Genomic DNA, 12,353 nt, shown 5'->3' with positions numbered 1-12,353 from the left:
GCTGTCCTGAACCTTTTGTGCTTTCATGGGAAGCTGAAAATTGTCCTTTCAAGTTCTATAAAGAACAGTGTCAGAATTCTGATGAGGATTCCAGGGAATGTGTACATTGTTTTTAGTAGGGTGGCCATTTTTACTGTCTTAGTTCTACTGACCCATGAGGATGAGAGATCTTTCCAATTTTTTTTCCAATCTCTTTTCAATTTCTTTATTCAATGTCTTAAAGTGTTCATAATACAAGACTTTCTCTTGCTTGATTACAGTTACCTCCAAGGTATTTTATATTCCTGAGCTATTGTGAAAGGTGCTGTTCCTCTGATTTCGTTCTCAGGATGCTCAGTATTTTTATATTGAAGGGCCACTGATTTTTGTGCGTTAGTTTTGTATCTAGCTACTTTGCTAAAACTGTTTATCAACTATGAGTTTTCTAGAGGAGTTTTTAGGGTCCCTGATATAGAGTATAATATCATCTGCAAATAAAAATACTTTGACTCTTTTCTTTCCACTTTGTATCACCTTGATCTCCTGTTATTGTTCCAACTAAAACTTGAAGTACTGTATTGATAAGGTATGGAAAAAGTGCATAACCTTATCTTGTACCTGATTTTAGTGGAAAAGCTTTCGGTTTTTCTCTATCTAGGTTGATTTGGCTCTGGACTTATTATAAATTGCCTTTATTATGTTTAGATATGTCCCTTATATCTGTAACCTCTTCAGGACTTTTATCTCAAAGGAGTGTTCAGTCTTGTCTTAGGCTTCTTTTGCATCTAATGATCTCAAAGATTATCATGTGTTCATTTATATTGTGGATTATGTTTATCGATTTATTATCTTTTTAATGTGCTGTTGGATTCGGTGTGCAGCTATTTTATTGAGAACTTTTTACCTATGTTCATAAAGGAAATTGGTCTATAATTTTCTGTTTTGAGTCTTTATGTGGTTAAGGAATCAGGGTAACTGTGGACTTGTAAAATGAATGGGGCTTTGTATGTTCTTTGTATTTTGTAGAATAATTTGAATAGTATTGGATTTTAATTCTTCTTTAAAAGTCTGATAGAATTATTCTCTAATACCATTTGGCCCTGGAATTTGGGGGGGGGTTGTTTTTTATTTTGATTTGTTTGTTTTGGTTTTGATTTTACTTTAGAGACTTTTAATTACAGCTTCTATTTCACTAGAATGTATAGATGTATTTAAATTGCTTGTCTGGTCTTGCTTTAACTTTGGTAAGTGGTTATATATCAAGAAAATTATCTGTTTCCTTTTGATTTTTCTATTAGGAGTACAGGTTTTCAAAGTGTGTCCTTTTGATTCTCTCAATTTCCTCTCTGTCTGTTGCTATGGCCCAGTTTTTTATTTTTGTCTCTAATTTTGTTAATTTGGATTGTCTCTCTCTCTCTGCCTTTTGGTTAGTGTGGCTAAGGATTTGTAAATTTTAATTGATGTTCTCAAAGAACCAACTCTTTGTCTCACTGATCTTTTTTGTTTGTTTGTTTTTGTTTTTGTTTTTGTTTTTGTTTTTGTTTTTGTTTTAAATCAGAAAGTGTTTAATTAATTGATGAGAGAAAGCTGGTCCAAGAATGGCAGGCAGATTCTGTGGAGTGAGAATTAGAAGCGAGGGACTCCATAATCATCTGGCATCTGCTCGATGTTGTATCTGTGATTAGAAATGTACATGATTGGGACGCCAGGGATCTTCCGGATTCTTCGTTTGAGGTCACAGTCAACTGTGGCCACAATGTAATACTTGTGCTGAGTCAACCTCTCCACCAGGCAGTCATCGGCATAGGTTCCTTTGTGTGTGCATGGCAATCAATCAAATCGGGGATCCTTGGCGATTCTTAGTGCTACACGATACTTCTGTCCTAATTTCTCAAGTTCAGCCATTAAAACAATCGGTTATACAAGGGATATACTTGGCGTACAGACAGTCCATCATTGACTGCACTAAGTCCAGTTTGGCTTTAATGGAAAAGTTGATGAAGTTGGTATCCACAAGATGTGGTAAGGTAGACCCAGCTGTGTATTACACTGGAAGAACAAGCAGGAAGGATGCGGGGGGACTTCTCTTTCTTTCAGTGCACTAGGATCTTTCTTTTCTTTCTTTTTAGGCTTCACCTATCCTTTTCTTTAAGTCGCTCATCTCTGAGACTGAGCATTCGCTTCATAGTCGCGTATTTCCTTGTTTTCTTTTGCTTCCCCATGTTCACGATGCACTCCTGTTTCTTCCCTGATCTTTTGTATTTTGTTTGTTTCTATTTTACTGATTTCAGCCCCGCTGAGCTTCACGGTTTCTTGCCTTCTACTCCTTTTGTGCTATTTCTTTGTCGTTCTTCAGCTTTCAGCTCTGCTGTTACATTACCAATGTGAACTCTCTTCAGCTTTTTTTTTTTTTTTTTTTTTGGTTCTTTTTTTTTTTTTTTTTCGGAGCTGGGGACCGAACCCAGGGCCTTGCGCTTCCTAGGTAAGCGCTCTACCACTGAGCTAAATCCCCAGCCTCAGCCTCTCTTCAGCTTTTTATGTAGGCACTTAGTGCTATGAACTTGGCACTGACAACCACCCTCACTGTGTCCCATAAACTTGGGTATGTTATGTTTTTATTTTAATTTAATTCTAAACCGTGTTTAATTTCTTTCTTAATTTCTGAGTTTGTAATCTTTCTGTTGTTATTGTGGATGTGGCTGGCCGGCTTTAATCTGTACTGGTCAGATTTGATATAGGGTGTTATTTCAGTCTTCTTGGGGTTTTTTTTTGTTTGTTTGTTTGTTTTGTTTTGTTTTTTGTCTGAGTGTGTGCTCAATTTTGGAGAAAGTTCTCTGAGGTGCTGAGAAGACAGTATATTCTTTTGTGTTTGGGGAAATGTTCTATAAATATCTGTTAGGTCCATTTGATTTAATGTCAGTCAACTGCAGCAATTCTCTGTTTATGTTTTGTCTGTCTACAAGGAGAGTTGGGTATTGAACTCTCCCACTATCAACATTTGATGATCAATATGTGATTTAAGCTTTAGTAATCTTTCTTTTGTGAACTTGCGTACCCTTGTGTTTGGTGCATAGATGCTAGGAATTTTAGTGCCCTGTTGGTAGATTATTTTTTCCTTTGATAAGTATGAAGAGTCCTCTATCTCTACTGATTAATTTTGGTTTGAAGTTTATTTTGTTAGATACTAAAATGGCTGCCCCAGCTTGCTGCCCATTTGCTTGGAATATCTTTTTCAATCATTATACTGTGATATGATGTCTATTCTTAATGTTAAGGTTTGTTTCTTGGATGCAACAGAAGGATACATTTTGTTTTTAAATCCATTTTGTTACTTTGTATTTTCTCGGGGAGAATTGAGATCTTTGGTGTTGAGAGATGTCACTGAGTGTTGGTACCCATTATTTCCTTGCTCTGGTGCTGGGCCTCCCCTCCCATCTTTTGATAGTATTTATTCCTTGTGTTTTCTTCAATGTGGTTAACTCTTCCAGCTGATGTTTTCTCTCTAGCACCTACTGTAAGGCCATGTTTGCAGACAGACACTGCTTGAATTTCCTTTTATCAAGGAATGTTTTCCCTCTATCTATTGAAAGAATAAATCCTTAAATTTGGTGTGTCTTAGACTTTGAAGACGATCTCTCCAGGAATTTCTGGCTGTTAGAGTCTACACAATAAAAGTCAATTTTGTTCATCTTTTCCCCCTTTTGTATTTAATCTTCTTTCTTTGTTCCAGGCATTTAATGTTTAATTATTATGTGACATGGAGGAATTTCCTTTCTTGTTCAATATTTTTGGTGTTTTGTATACTTCTTGTCCCTTGATAGGCATCATCTTCTTTGGATTAGGAACATTTTTTTTCTATTTAAGATATTTTCTGTGATTTTGATCTGCCTTCCTCTATCCCTAATATTGGTAATTAGTCTGTTTGTTGTATCCCAGATTTTCTGAATGTTTTGCGCCAGGAGCTTTATAGATTTAACATTTTCTTTGAATGAGGTATCCATTTTTTTCTGTCTTCAGTATCCATCTTCAATATCCAAGATTCTTTCTTCCATCTCTTGTATTTTGTTGGTGAGTCTTGCTTCTAAGGTTCCTGTTTGAGTTCCTGAACTTTTTATTTCCACTTTTTCCTTAGTTTGAGATTTCTTTAGTGATTTTTATTTCCACTTTCCTGTCTTTCTGTTTCTTTACATTCCACTGTTTGTGTTTTCATAGATTTCTTTAATGGAGTTATTCATAACTTCTTCAAGGATATCTAATATTCATAAAAGCTATTTTGAAGACCTTGTCTTGTGCTTTAGTGATATTGTATTTCTTGTAGCAGTGTTGCTGTCCTCTAATAGGTAATCATTGTTGTCTCTGTTATTTATTGTGTTTTTATGTTGGAGTCTAGGCATTTGTGTTTGGGGAGATTATAATTCCTGGTGGTACTACCCATTCTTACCCTTGCTGGCTGGGTGTTTCGTTCTTTGGTTTCTCTTACCCTCTCTTGTTCTTAGAAGAGTGTATGGCTATGGGGTGCCTGGTAGGGAATGCTTCTGGAATCCTGGTAGGTGTGGCCACTGGGGATTTCATGTAAGAAAATTTTTCTAATATTGGCTGAGCAAGGGTTGGTCTTTACTTCTTTTTCCTTTGGTAGCATATAGAATACCTTCCAGTACCATAAGCATTAGTCTAATTTTTTTTTTTTTTTGCTTAGTTTACCTTGTGCTTCAGGTAGAGGCATTTTAGACAATGCCACCCACAGAAGTCCTCTCTTGAAATGCCAGATTTGGCCTAACTTTGAACCGATCATTCAGTGTTTGCTTCATTTTTGTTTTTTATGTAACTGCTTTTCATAAAAAGTACTCCCCTTAAAGTTACCATAACTATAAAGTAGATACTATATATGAAACTCACTATGCTGACGCCTCAGACAGAATGGAAAGGAGAAAGTTGTTGTGGTGATTATTTTGATTATAATTTACTATTTAGATTATTTTATAATGCTGTTTTTTTTCCTGTCTTGCTAGTCTTTTCCCTGATCAACTCAAAAGAAAATATAAGGTTTGAAGACTATTGCCATAAATTCCACTTTTGCCATATTTTAATATTCATTTATTACATGAATGTGCCTACACACATGTGACATGATACACAAGTTGTGAGAGGACAACTTGTGGGAGTCGATTCTCTTCCTCTGTCTTTCTGTGTCTGCAGACTAGCTGCCGACAAGCTTTCAGGGATTCACCTGTCTCTCCTCTCATGTCCTAGTAACAGCCTGCAGGGATGTGAACACTTCACAGCTTTTCACTTGATTTCTGGGCTTTGAGAGGTTCAACTTAGGCCGTCAGGCTTGGAAGCAAGCACTGTTGCCCACTGTGCCATCTTGCCAGTCCTTGCTATCCTTTCTGTATTAGGGAGGGAAGCTGGAGTTTGATATACTGTATAATATGCAGGTGTGTCACTGGCATCAGCTATACAACGTTCAGGTACCTGGATGCCTCGTTTGACAACAAAACCCATGGTCAGTCATAAGAAAGACTTCTTAACAACATCTGCATTATGATGATGCGAATGAGTGAGGTCTGTACCAAGTGCCCTTTCCAACTTGAAAATTTGCCAGACAGATGCAGACAGAGGCAACGATGTGGTATAACCCTGAGATGGAAAGTTAGCATCAGATGATGTGTTCACATCCTGATTCCTTCTGTGGTGTTTGCAACCTAAAACACTAAATCACTGCTCAGATTTAACTGCTCGTGTTTAACACCATTCATGTTTACCTTATTTTAATTGGCCATAATCTGTATATCTAATGCATTTATTTTATTTTATCTTGTTTTTTGGGTTTTGTTGTTGGTGGTGGTTTGTTTTGTCTTACTTTGCTGTGTTTGGAAACTGGGCCTCACGTTGTAGCTTGCTAGCCTTTTCTTTCAACTTCACAAATGGTAGGATTACAGGAACATATTAGCATATTTAGCTAAGAAATCTGCTTTTCTCTTCCCTTCCTAGGTGTAGCTCTTTCTCTTAATAGACATATTCTCCGTTGCATGCATGGGTAGAAGAAATATTTTAAATGGCACATTGAAAGGTATAAATTTTTTACTTAAAATATCCACATAGCTTATGTCATCCCTTTAAATAGTCCAGGCAATTGGCAGTAATGTAGATTTGGAGGCAGATTTCAAGGCTTCTAATGTTGCCCATAATAAATGTATTTTCCCTACTATTCATTTTCATTAACTATAAAAATTTATTCTGGAAAAAGTATTTACGTAATTTTGTGTTGTTTCATCAAATTTTCCTAATCCCCAGATTTAAGGTTATCTTTTATTTTATTTTTTCCAGGCTTTTATTACCAAGTTCTTTTCTCTTCTTGAGCAGTCGTTTTTTCTTTCTTTTTTTTTTTTTTATACGACAAGAACTGCATTTTATTCCACAGGCAACACGTGCAGTGGACAGCAAGACTATACCTCAGCAGTCTAAATTCTTTTTCTTTTCTTTTTCTTTTTTTATTGAATATTTTTATTTACATTTCAAATGTTATTCCCTTTCCCAGTTTCCTATCCATAAACCCCCTATGTCATCCCCCCTCTCCCTTCTTCTATGAGGGTGTTCCCCCTCCCCAACCACCCATTCCTTCTAGTCTCCCCACCCTGACAATCCCCTACACTGGGGGTTCCAGCCTTGGCAGGACCAAGGGCTTCTCCTCCCATTGGTGCCCAACAAGGCCATCCTCTGCTACATATGCATCTGGAGCCATGGGTCTGTCCATGTGTACTCTTTGGGTAGTGGTTTAGTCCTGGGAGCTCTGGTTGGTTGGTATTGTTGTTCTTATGGGGTTGCAAGCCTCTTCAACTCCTTCAATCCTTTCTCTAGCTCCTCTCAATGGTTTGCTGCTAGCAGGTGCCTAACTATATTTGTCATGCTCTGGCATAATCTCTCAGGAGAAAGCTATATCAGGCTTCTGTGAACATGTACTTCTTGGCATTAGCAATATTGTCTGTGTTTGGTGGCTGTATGTATATGGGCTGGATCCCAAGGTGGGTCAGGCTCTGAATGGCCATTCCTTCAGTCTCTGCTCCAAACTTTGTCTCCATATCTCCTCCTATGAAAATTGTGGTTCCCCCTTTTAAGAAGGAGTGAAGCATCTACACTTTGTTCATCCTTCTTCTAGAGTTTCACCTTTTTTTGGGGGGAGGGGGGAGCTGGGGACCGAACCCAGGGCCTTGAGCTTGCTAGGCAAGTGCTCTACCACTGAGCTAAATCCCCAACCCCTTCTTCTTGAGTTTCATGTGGTCTGTGTATTGTATCTTGGATAATCTGAGCTTTGGGGCTAATATTCATTTACCAGTGAGTGCATACCAAGTGTATTTTTCTGTGATTGGGTTACCTCACTCAGGATGATATTTTCTAGTTCCTTCCATTTGCCTATGAATTTCATGAAGTCATTGTTTTTGATAGCTGAGTAATATTCCATTGTGTAGATGTATCACATTTTCTTTATCCATTCCTTTGTTAAAGGGCATCTAGGTTCTTTCCAGCTTCTGGCTATTATAAATAAGGCTGCTATGAACATAGTGGAGCATGTGTCCTTGTTATATGTTGGAGCATCATTTGGGCATATGCCCAGGAGTGGTATAGCTGGGTCCTCAGGTAGTACTATGTCCAATTTTCTGAGGAACCTCCAGACTGATTTTGATAGTGGTTGTACCAGCTTACACTCCCACCAACAATGGAGGAGTGTTCCTCTTTTTCCACATCCTCGCCAGCATCTGCTGTCACCTGAGTTTTGATCTTAGCTATTCTGACTGATGCGAGGAATCTCAGGGTTCTTTTGATTTGCATTTCCCTGATGACTAAGGATGTTGAACATTTCTTTAGGTACTTCTCAGCCATTCAATATTCCTCAGCTGAGAATTCTTTATCTAGCTCTGTACCCCATTGTTTAATAGGGTAATTTGAGTTTCTCAAGTCTAACTTCTTGAGTTCTTTCTATATATTGGATATAAGCCCTCTATCTGTTGTAGGTTTGGTAAAGATCTTTTCCCAATCTCTTGGTTGCTGTTTTGTTCTAACCACAGTGTCCTTTGCTTTACAGAAGCTTTGCAAATTTGTGAGATCCCATTTGTTGATTCTTGATCTTAGAGCATAAGCCATTGGTGTTTTGTTCAGGAAATTTTCCCCAGTGCCCATGTGTTCAAGGCTCTTCCCTGCTTTTTCTTCTATTAGTTTGAGTGTATCTGGTTTTATGTGGAGGTCCAAGATCCCCTTGTACTTGAGCTTTTTACAGGGCAATAAGAATGGATCGATTTGCATTTTTCTACATGCTGACCTCGAGCTGAATTAGTACCATTTATTGAAAATGCTATCTTTTTTTTCACTGGATGGTTTTAGCTCCTTTGTCCAAGATCAAGTGACCATAGGTGTGTGGGTTCATTTCTGGGTCTTCAATTCTATTCCATTGATCTATCTGACTGTCTCATCCTAATATATTAAATGTCTTAATGCCACATCAGAGTTAATTAATAGGGTCATTGTATTAAAGTTCTCTAGAGTCACAGAGGTTATGGATTGTCTCTCTATATTGAGGGAATTTATTGTGATGACTTACAGTCTGCAGTCCAATTAACCCAACAATGGGTAGCTGTGGATGCATAGTCCAAGAGTCTAGTGATTGCTCAGTCCCACGAGGTTGTTTGGGGTGGCTTCTGTAGAAGTAGGTTCCAACAGATATACTGGCAAGTAAGTTCGAGCAGGTGACAAAAGAGTAAATTTTCCTTCTTCCAATTTCCCTATGTAGGTGTCTAGCAGAAGGTGTGACCCAGATTAAAGGTGTGCACCACCACACCTGGATTTGGGAATTGCTTTGTCCCAGGCTGACCTTAAACTCAGAGATCTCCTTCCCTCAGTCTCCTGGGATTAATAGTGTGTACTACATTGCCTGTTCCTAAGCTTTTCATGGCCACTACGCCTCAAGATTTCCATGCCAAGATCCAGGTCAGAAAATTGTGTCTTCCAGCCTCAAGATCTGGATCACAGGTGTGCCCTCCAATTCTGGATTGTAGTTCATTCCAGATATGGTCACGTTGACAACCAGGAATATCCATACAGTTATGTACATGTATTCTTTCCCTAGGTCAATCAACTTCAAGGCATCCCTAAACTTCTGCAGCTGCTCAAAGTTCAGAATGAAGACGTTCAGCGGGCTGTGTGTGGGGCCCTGAGAAATTTGGTATTTGAAGACAATGATAACAAGTTGGAGGTCGCTGAACTGAATGGAGTGCCTCGGCTGCTGCAGGTGCTGAAGCAAACCAGAGACTTGGAGACAAAGAAGCAAATAACAGGTATTTCCTACTAACCAATAAGAACCGAACAATGCAAAGTCAGCTGGATGCTTTATGTCATATGTTTTTCTTATGTTTCCTGGAGTGGATGATGAATAGAGTCATTGATACAAGCCATCAGGAGGTGGCTTGTAACCAAGAATCTGAACTCCTTTCTTCTGGAGGAGAAAAGATTCTGAAGTTTTTGCTTAATATTTTAAATGGAAAACTCTATAAACTTATGAGTAGATGTTTTTAAAATAACTTTTAATGACTAACTACATGAAAAATTTCCTTAGCTTCACCAATAAACTACCTTTTGGTTTGAGCATAGGTGGGAATTTGATGTTACCCCACACATCCCTAACATTTTAGAGGAAAGTGAGAAGCATGTCCAAGTGTTTATTCGACAGTCAACATTCTGCATCTGTGAGGGGAGGGAAATGTAGAGTTCCATAAATGATATATATGTATATGTATATGTGTCACTCACATGAAAGCATCTGCTTTCAGATGTTAGGCACAGAGCCCCAGGCTGGGGAAATTGTTTTGATTTTCCATCTACTCGGCTATAGCGTGAAGGACTTAGTGTGATAAAAGACCAGACCATGCATCAGAACTCAGCATTTTCTTCATGCACAATGACCCATAAGAAAATCAAGCATATTCTCCTTTTCATAGTCAGAAAACACTCAGAAGGAAGTCTTCTCATTGTGGGTCTTAAAAGGGCCTTCGTGGTGTGTTAAAGGAGAGTGACAGTTGTTCTTGGCAAAGTGAACATAACTAAAAGGGAGGGAGGGGGTCAAGCTGCTGGTTACATGAAGGAAACGTGGAAATTAGTAATTGGATACATAGTAGCCGGGGTCTTGGGCGAGGGGGAATTCTGTGAAAATAATCCATTAGTAATTGGGTTAGGATACATAGTAGCCGGGGATCTTGGGTGAGGGGGAATTCTGTGAAAATAATTCATTAGTAATTGGGTTAGGATACATAGTAGCTGGGGATCTTGGGCGAGGGGGAATTCTGTGAAAATAATCCATTAATCTACACCTTTCTTGTACAGATGATAGAAGGCTAAAGTCAGAGCATTCTGTGATGCTGATGCCATAGCAACCATCCAGGCATCAGAGGGCATGTGTACAGCTGAGGAGTAGAGTCCAAGCCAGATCTCCATATAGGAGGACATTTAATTGTATTAACTATACCGACTGTTTTGCATTTGATACAAATTGCCCTGAATGATTCCCTTTATCTCTGGAACATGCTTTCTATGCCTCAGAAAGAGATCCTCCTAACATAGACACTTGTACAGAGTAAGAAAGCTTTGTATAAGTTTTCCTAAGTCTCAGAGACTGTTTCACTTAACATGGTCACATGCACATAGAGAGAAGCCTGCATGTGAGTCTCCCCTTTATTGGGCCTGCTCTCATTTGTCTGTGTCATTTCTGACCCTTAGTCTTCAGTGAAGAGAGCGATATTTCTTCACTGTAAAAGTCTGTATTTTGTATGTAAACATAAAGGAGATTTACTTAAATGGCTGTATTTCCTCTTGTAGTGGGCAATATTAGTAAATGGCTATAAGACCCCTTTACCAGTTTCTCATTTTTTTAATATCGTCCTATTTGGCCATAAACTTATGGACAATGGAATTCTTACAATTGCTATGTATTCAAATTATCACTGACAAGAATAAGTTTTCATTTTTTGTCTTGGCTAAAATGAGTACCTATTGGTAGAAAGCAGGTAGACTGACCTCAGCAGAGAAAGAGAGAGAGAGAGAGAGAGAGAGAGAGAGAGAGAGAGACTTAGGTTCTGTGAATAAACTTCTATGAAGTTAAAATAGAGGCAAATAAAAACGTAAACCTTAAATATTATGTTGCTGAATCTAAAATCTATTAAGTGACATCTCTTCAGAGTCATTAGCAGTCATTAGACCATTGCTTTCCTAGTTGTAGATGACTGGGAGGCATTGAGATGAGACTCAATTCCTGCAGAAGTGAAATCATCCAGCAATGTAGGTGGAAAGGGAAAAACCTCCATATGGGGTTTGGGAGTGGGGGGTGCCCTAACAGGGCAACAAAGACAAAACATTGATTTAGGAGGTGTTAATCCAGGAGTACTGGAAGGAAATGTATGCTAGCTGCAACCAGGAGGATTAGCAATGCCCAGCCATTGAGCTAGTCAAGGCATAGCAAAATTAGCTGTGGGGGGGGGGTTCATTCAAGAATTCAGAGAGCTCTTAGATGGGTGCAGCACATGTGTGCCCCACCAGGAGTCAAATTGGATTAACAAATTCACCACTATACCTTGTACCACAAATTTGTGGATTTTATGAATGTATGTTGTTTCCCTAGGTATGTCGTGTAGCCTTGACTAGCCTTAAACTTGCCTCATTCTCTTGTGTATTAGGATTGTAAATACCATCATGTCCAGAAAGGAGCTGTTTATTTGTCCACACAAAAACACACATCTCATCCCAAAGGGTGTGAGTAGTTTTCTCTGAGCTGGAAAATACTGCTATGTCCTAAGACCCAGAGTTAGGTTACCCCAAGTATTCTAGTGTGGTTATGATTTCATGAAACTTTGATAATAACAGAATAAAATGAGGTGTTGCTGAATACATTGGTAGAAACATCAGGTAGGAAGATTAAAGCTAAGTGAAGAAGTCTCTGGAAATCTTAGATACTTTCTGATGACACTCTTAGTCTTTGAATTGGTAGAAGCTGGAGTCTGTTTGTATATTGAAGAAGGATTTTTTAACTGAGCCACAGGGCTTTTAGGTCATATGCAGAGGTAGTTAATAACATAGTATTAAAGTGATTAAAGATCTCTCGAGATGATTTGATGCTCAACTCACCACCATCATAGCAATTTTAACCAGTCTCATAGAATATTTAATATAGGTGTCCCCAGTACTTACACTCAGAAATATAAATTCTTATAATCCATTTTGAGATTCTGGTGCAGTAAACCTGGAGAGAGGACCAGATTCTGATCTGTCACTGGGTTCCTTTGCAGACTTCTATTAAACACTAACGTAAGGATAAAAATCCTTGTTAATACACTGGT

General features: G+C 38.4%; 1 protein-coding gene and 1 pseudogene across 1 annotated transcript in view; one reads left to right on the top strand and one right to left on the bottom strand.

Annotated features, from left to right (window-relative positions):
* Pkp2 (plakophilin 2) overlaps positions 1–12,353 on the top strand; it is a 65,943-nt gene that overhangs the window by 21,140 nt on the left and 32,450 nt on the right. Inside the window, exon 5 of the mRNA NM_001100499.1 lies at positions 9,098–9,305. Coding sequence (NP_001093969.1) covers positions 9,098–9,305 — 208 coding nt within the window. The remainder of the gene's footprint in view (positions 1–9,097; positions 9,306–12,353) is intronic.
* Positions 1,537–2,221, bottom strand: Fcf1-ps7 (Fcf1 rRNA-processing protein, pseudogene 7; annotated as a pseudogene).

Source organism: Rattus norvegicus, chromosome 11 (genome assembly GCF_036323735.1).
Source record: "Rattus norvegicus strain BN/NHsdMcwi chromosome 11, GRCr8, whole genome shotgun sequence".
NCBI lineage: Eukaryota > Metazoa > Chordata > Mammalia > Rodentia > Muridae > Rattus > Rattus norvegicus.
The sequence above is the reverse complement of the archived record's forward strand: the minus strand, read 5'-3'. Positions and strand labels throughout refer to the sequence as shown.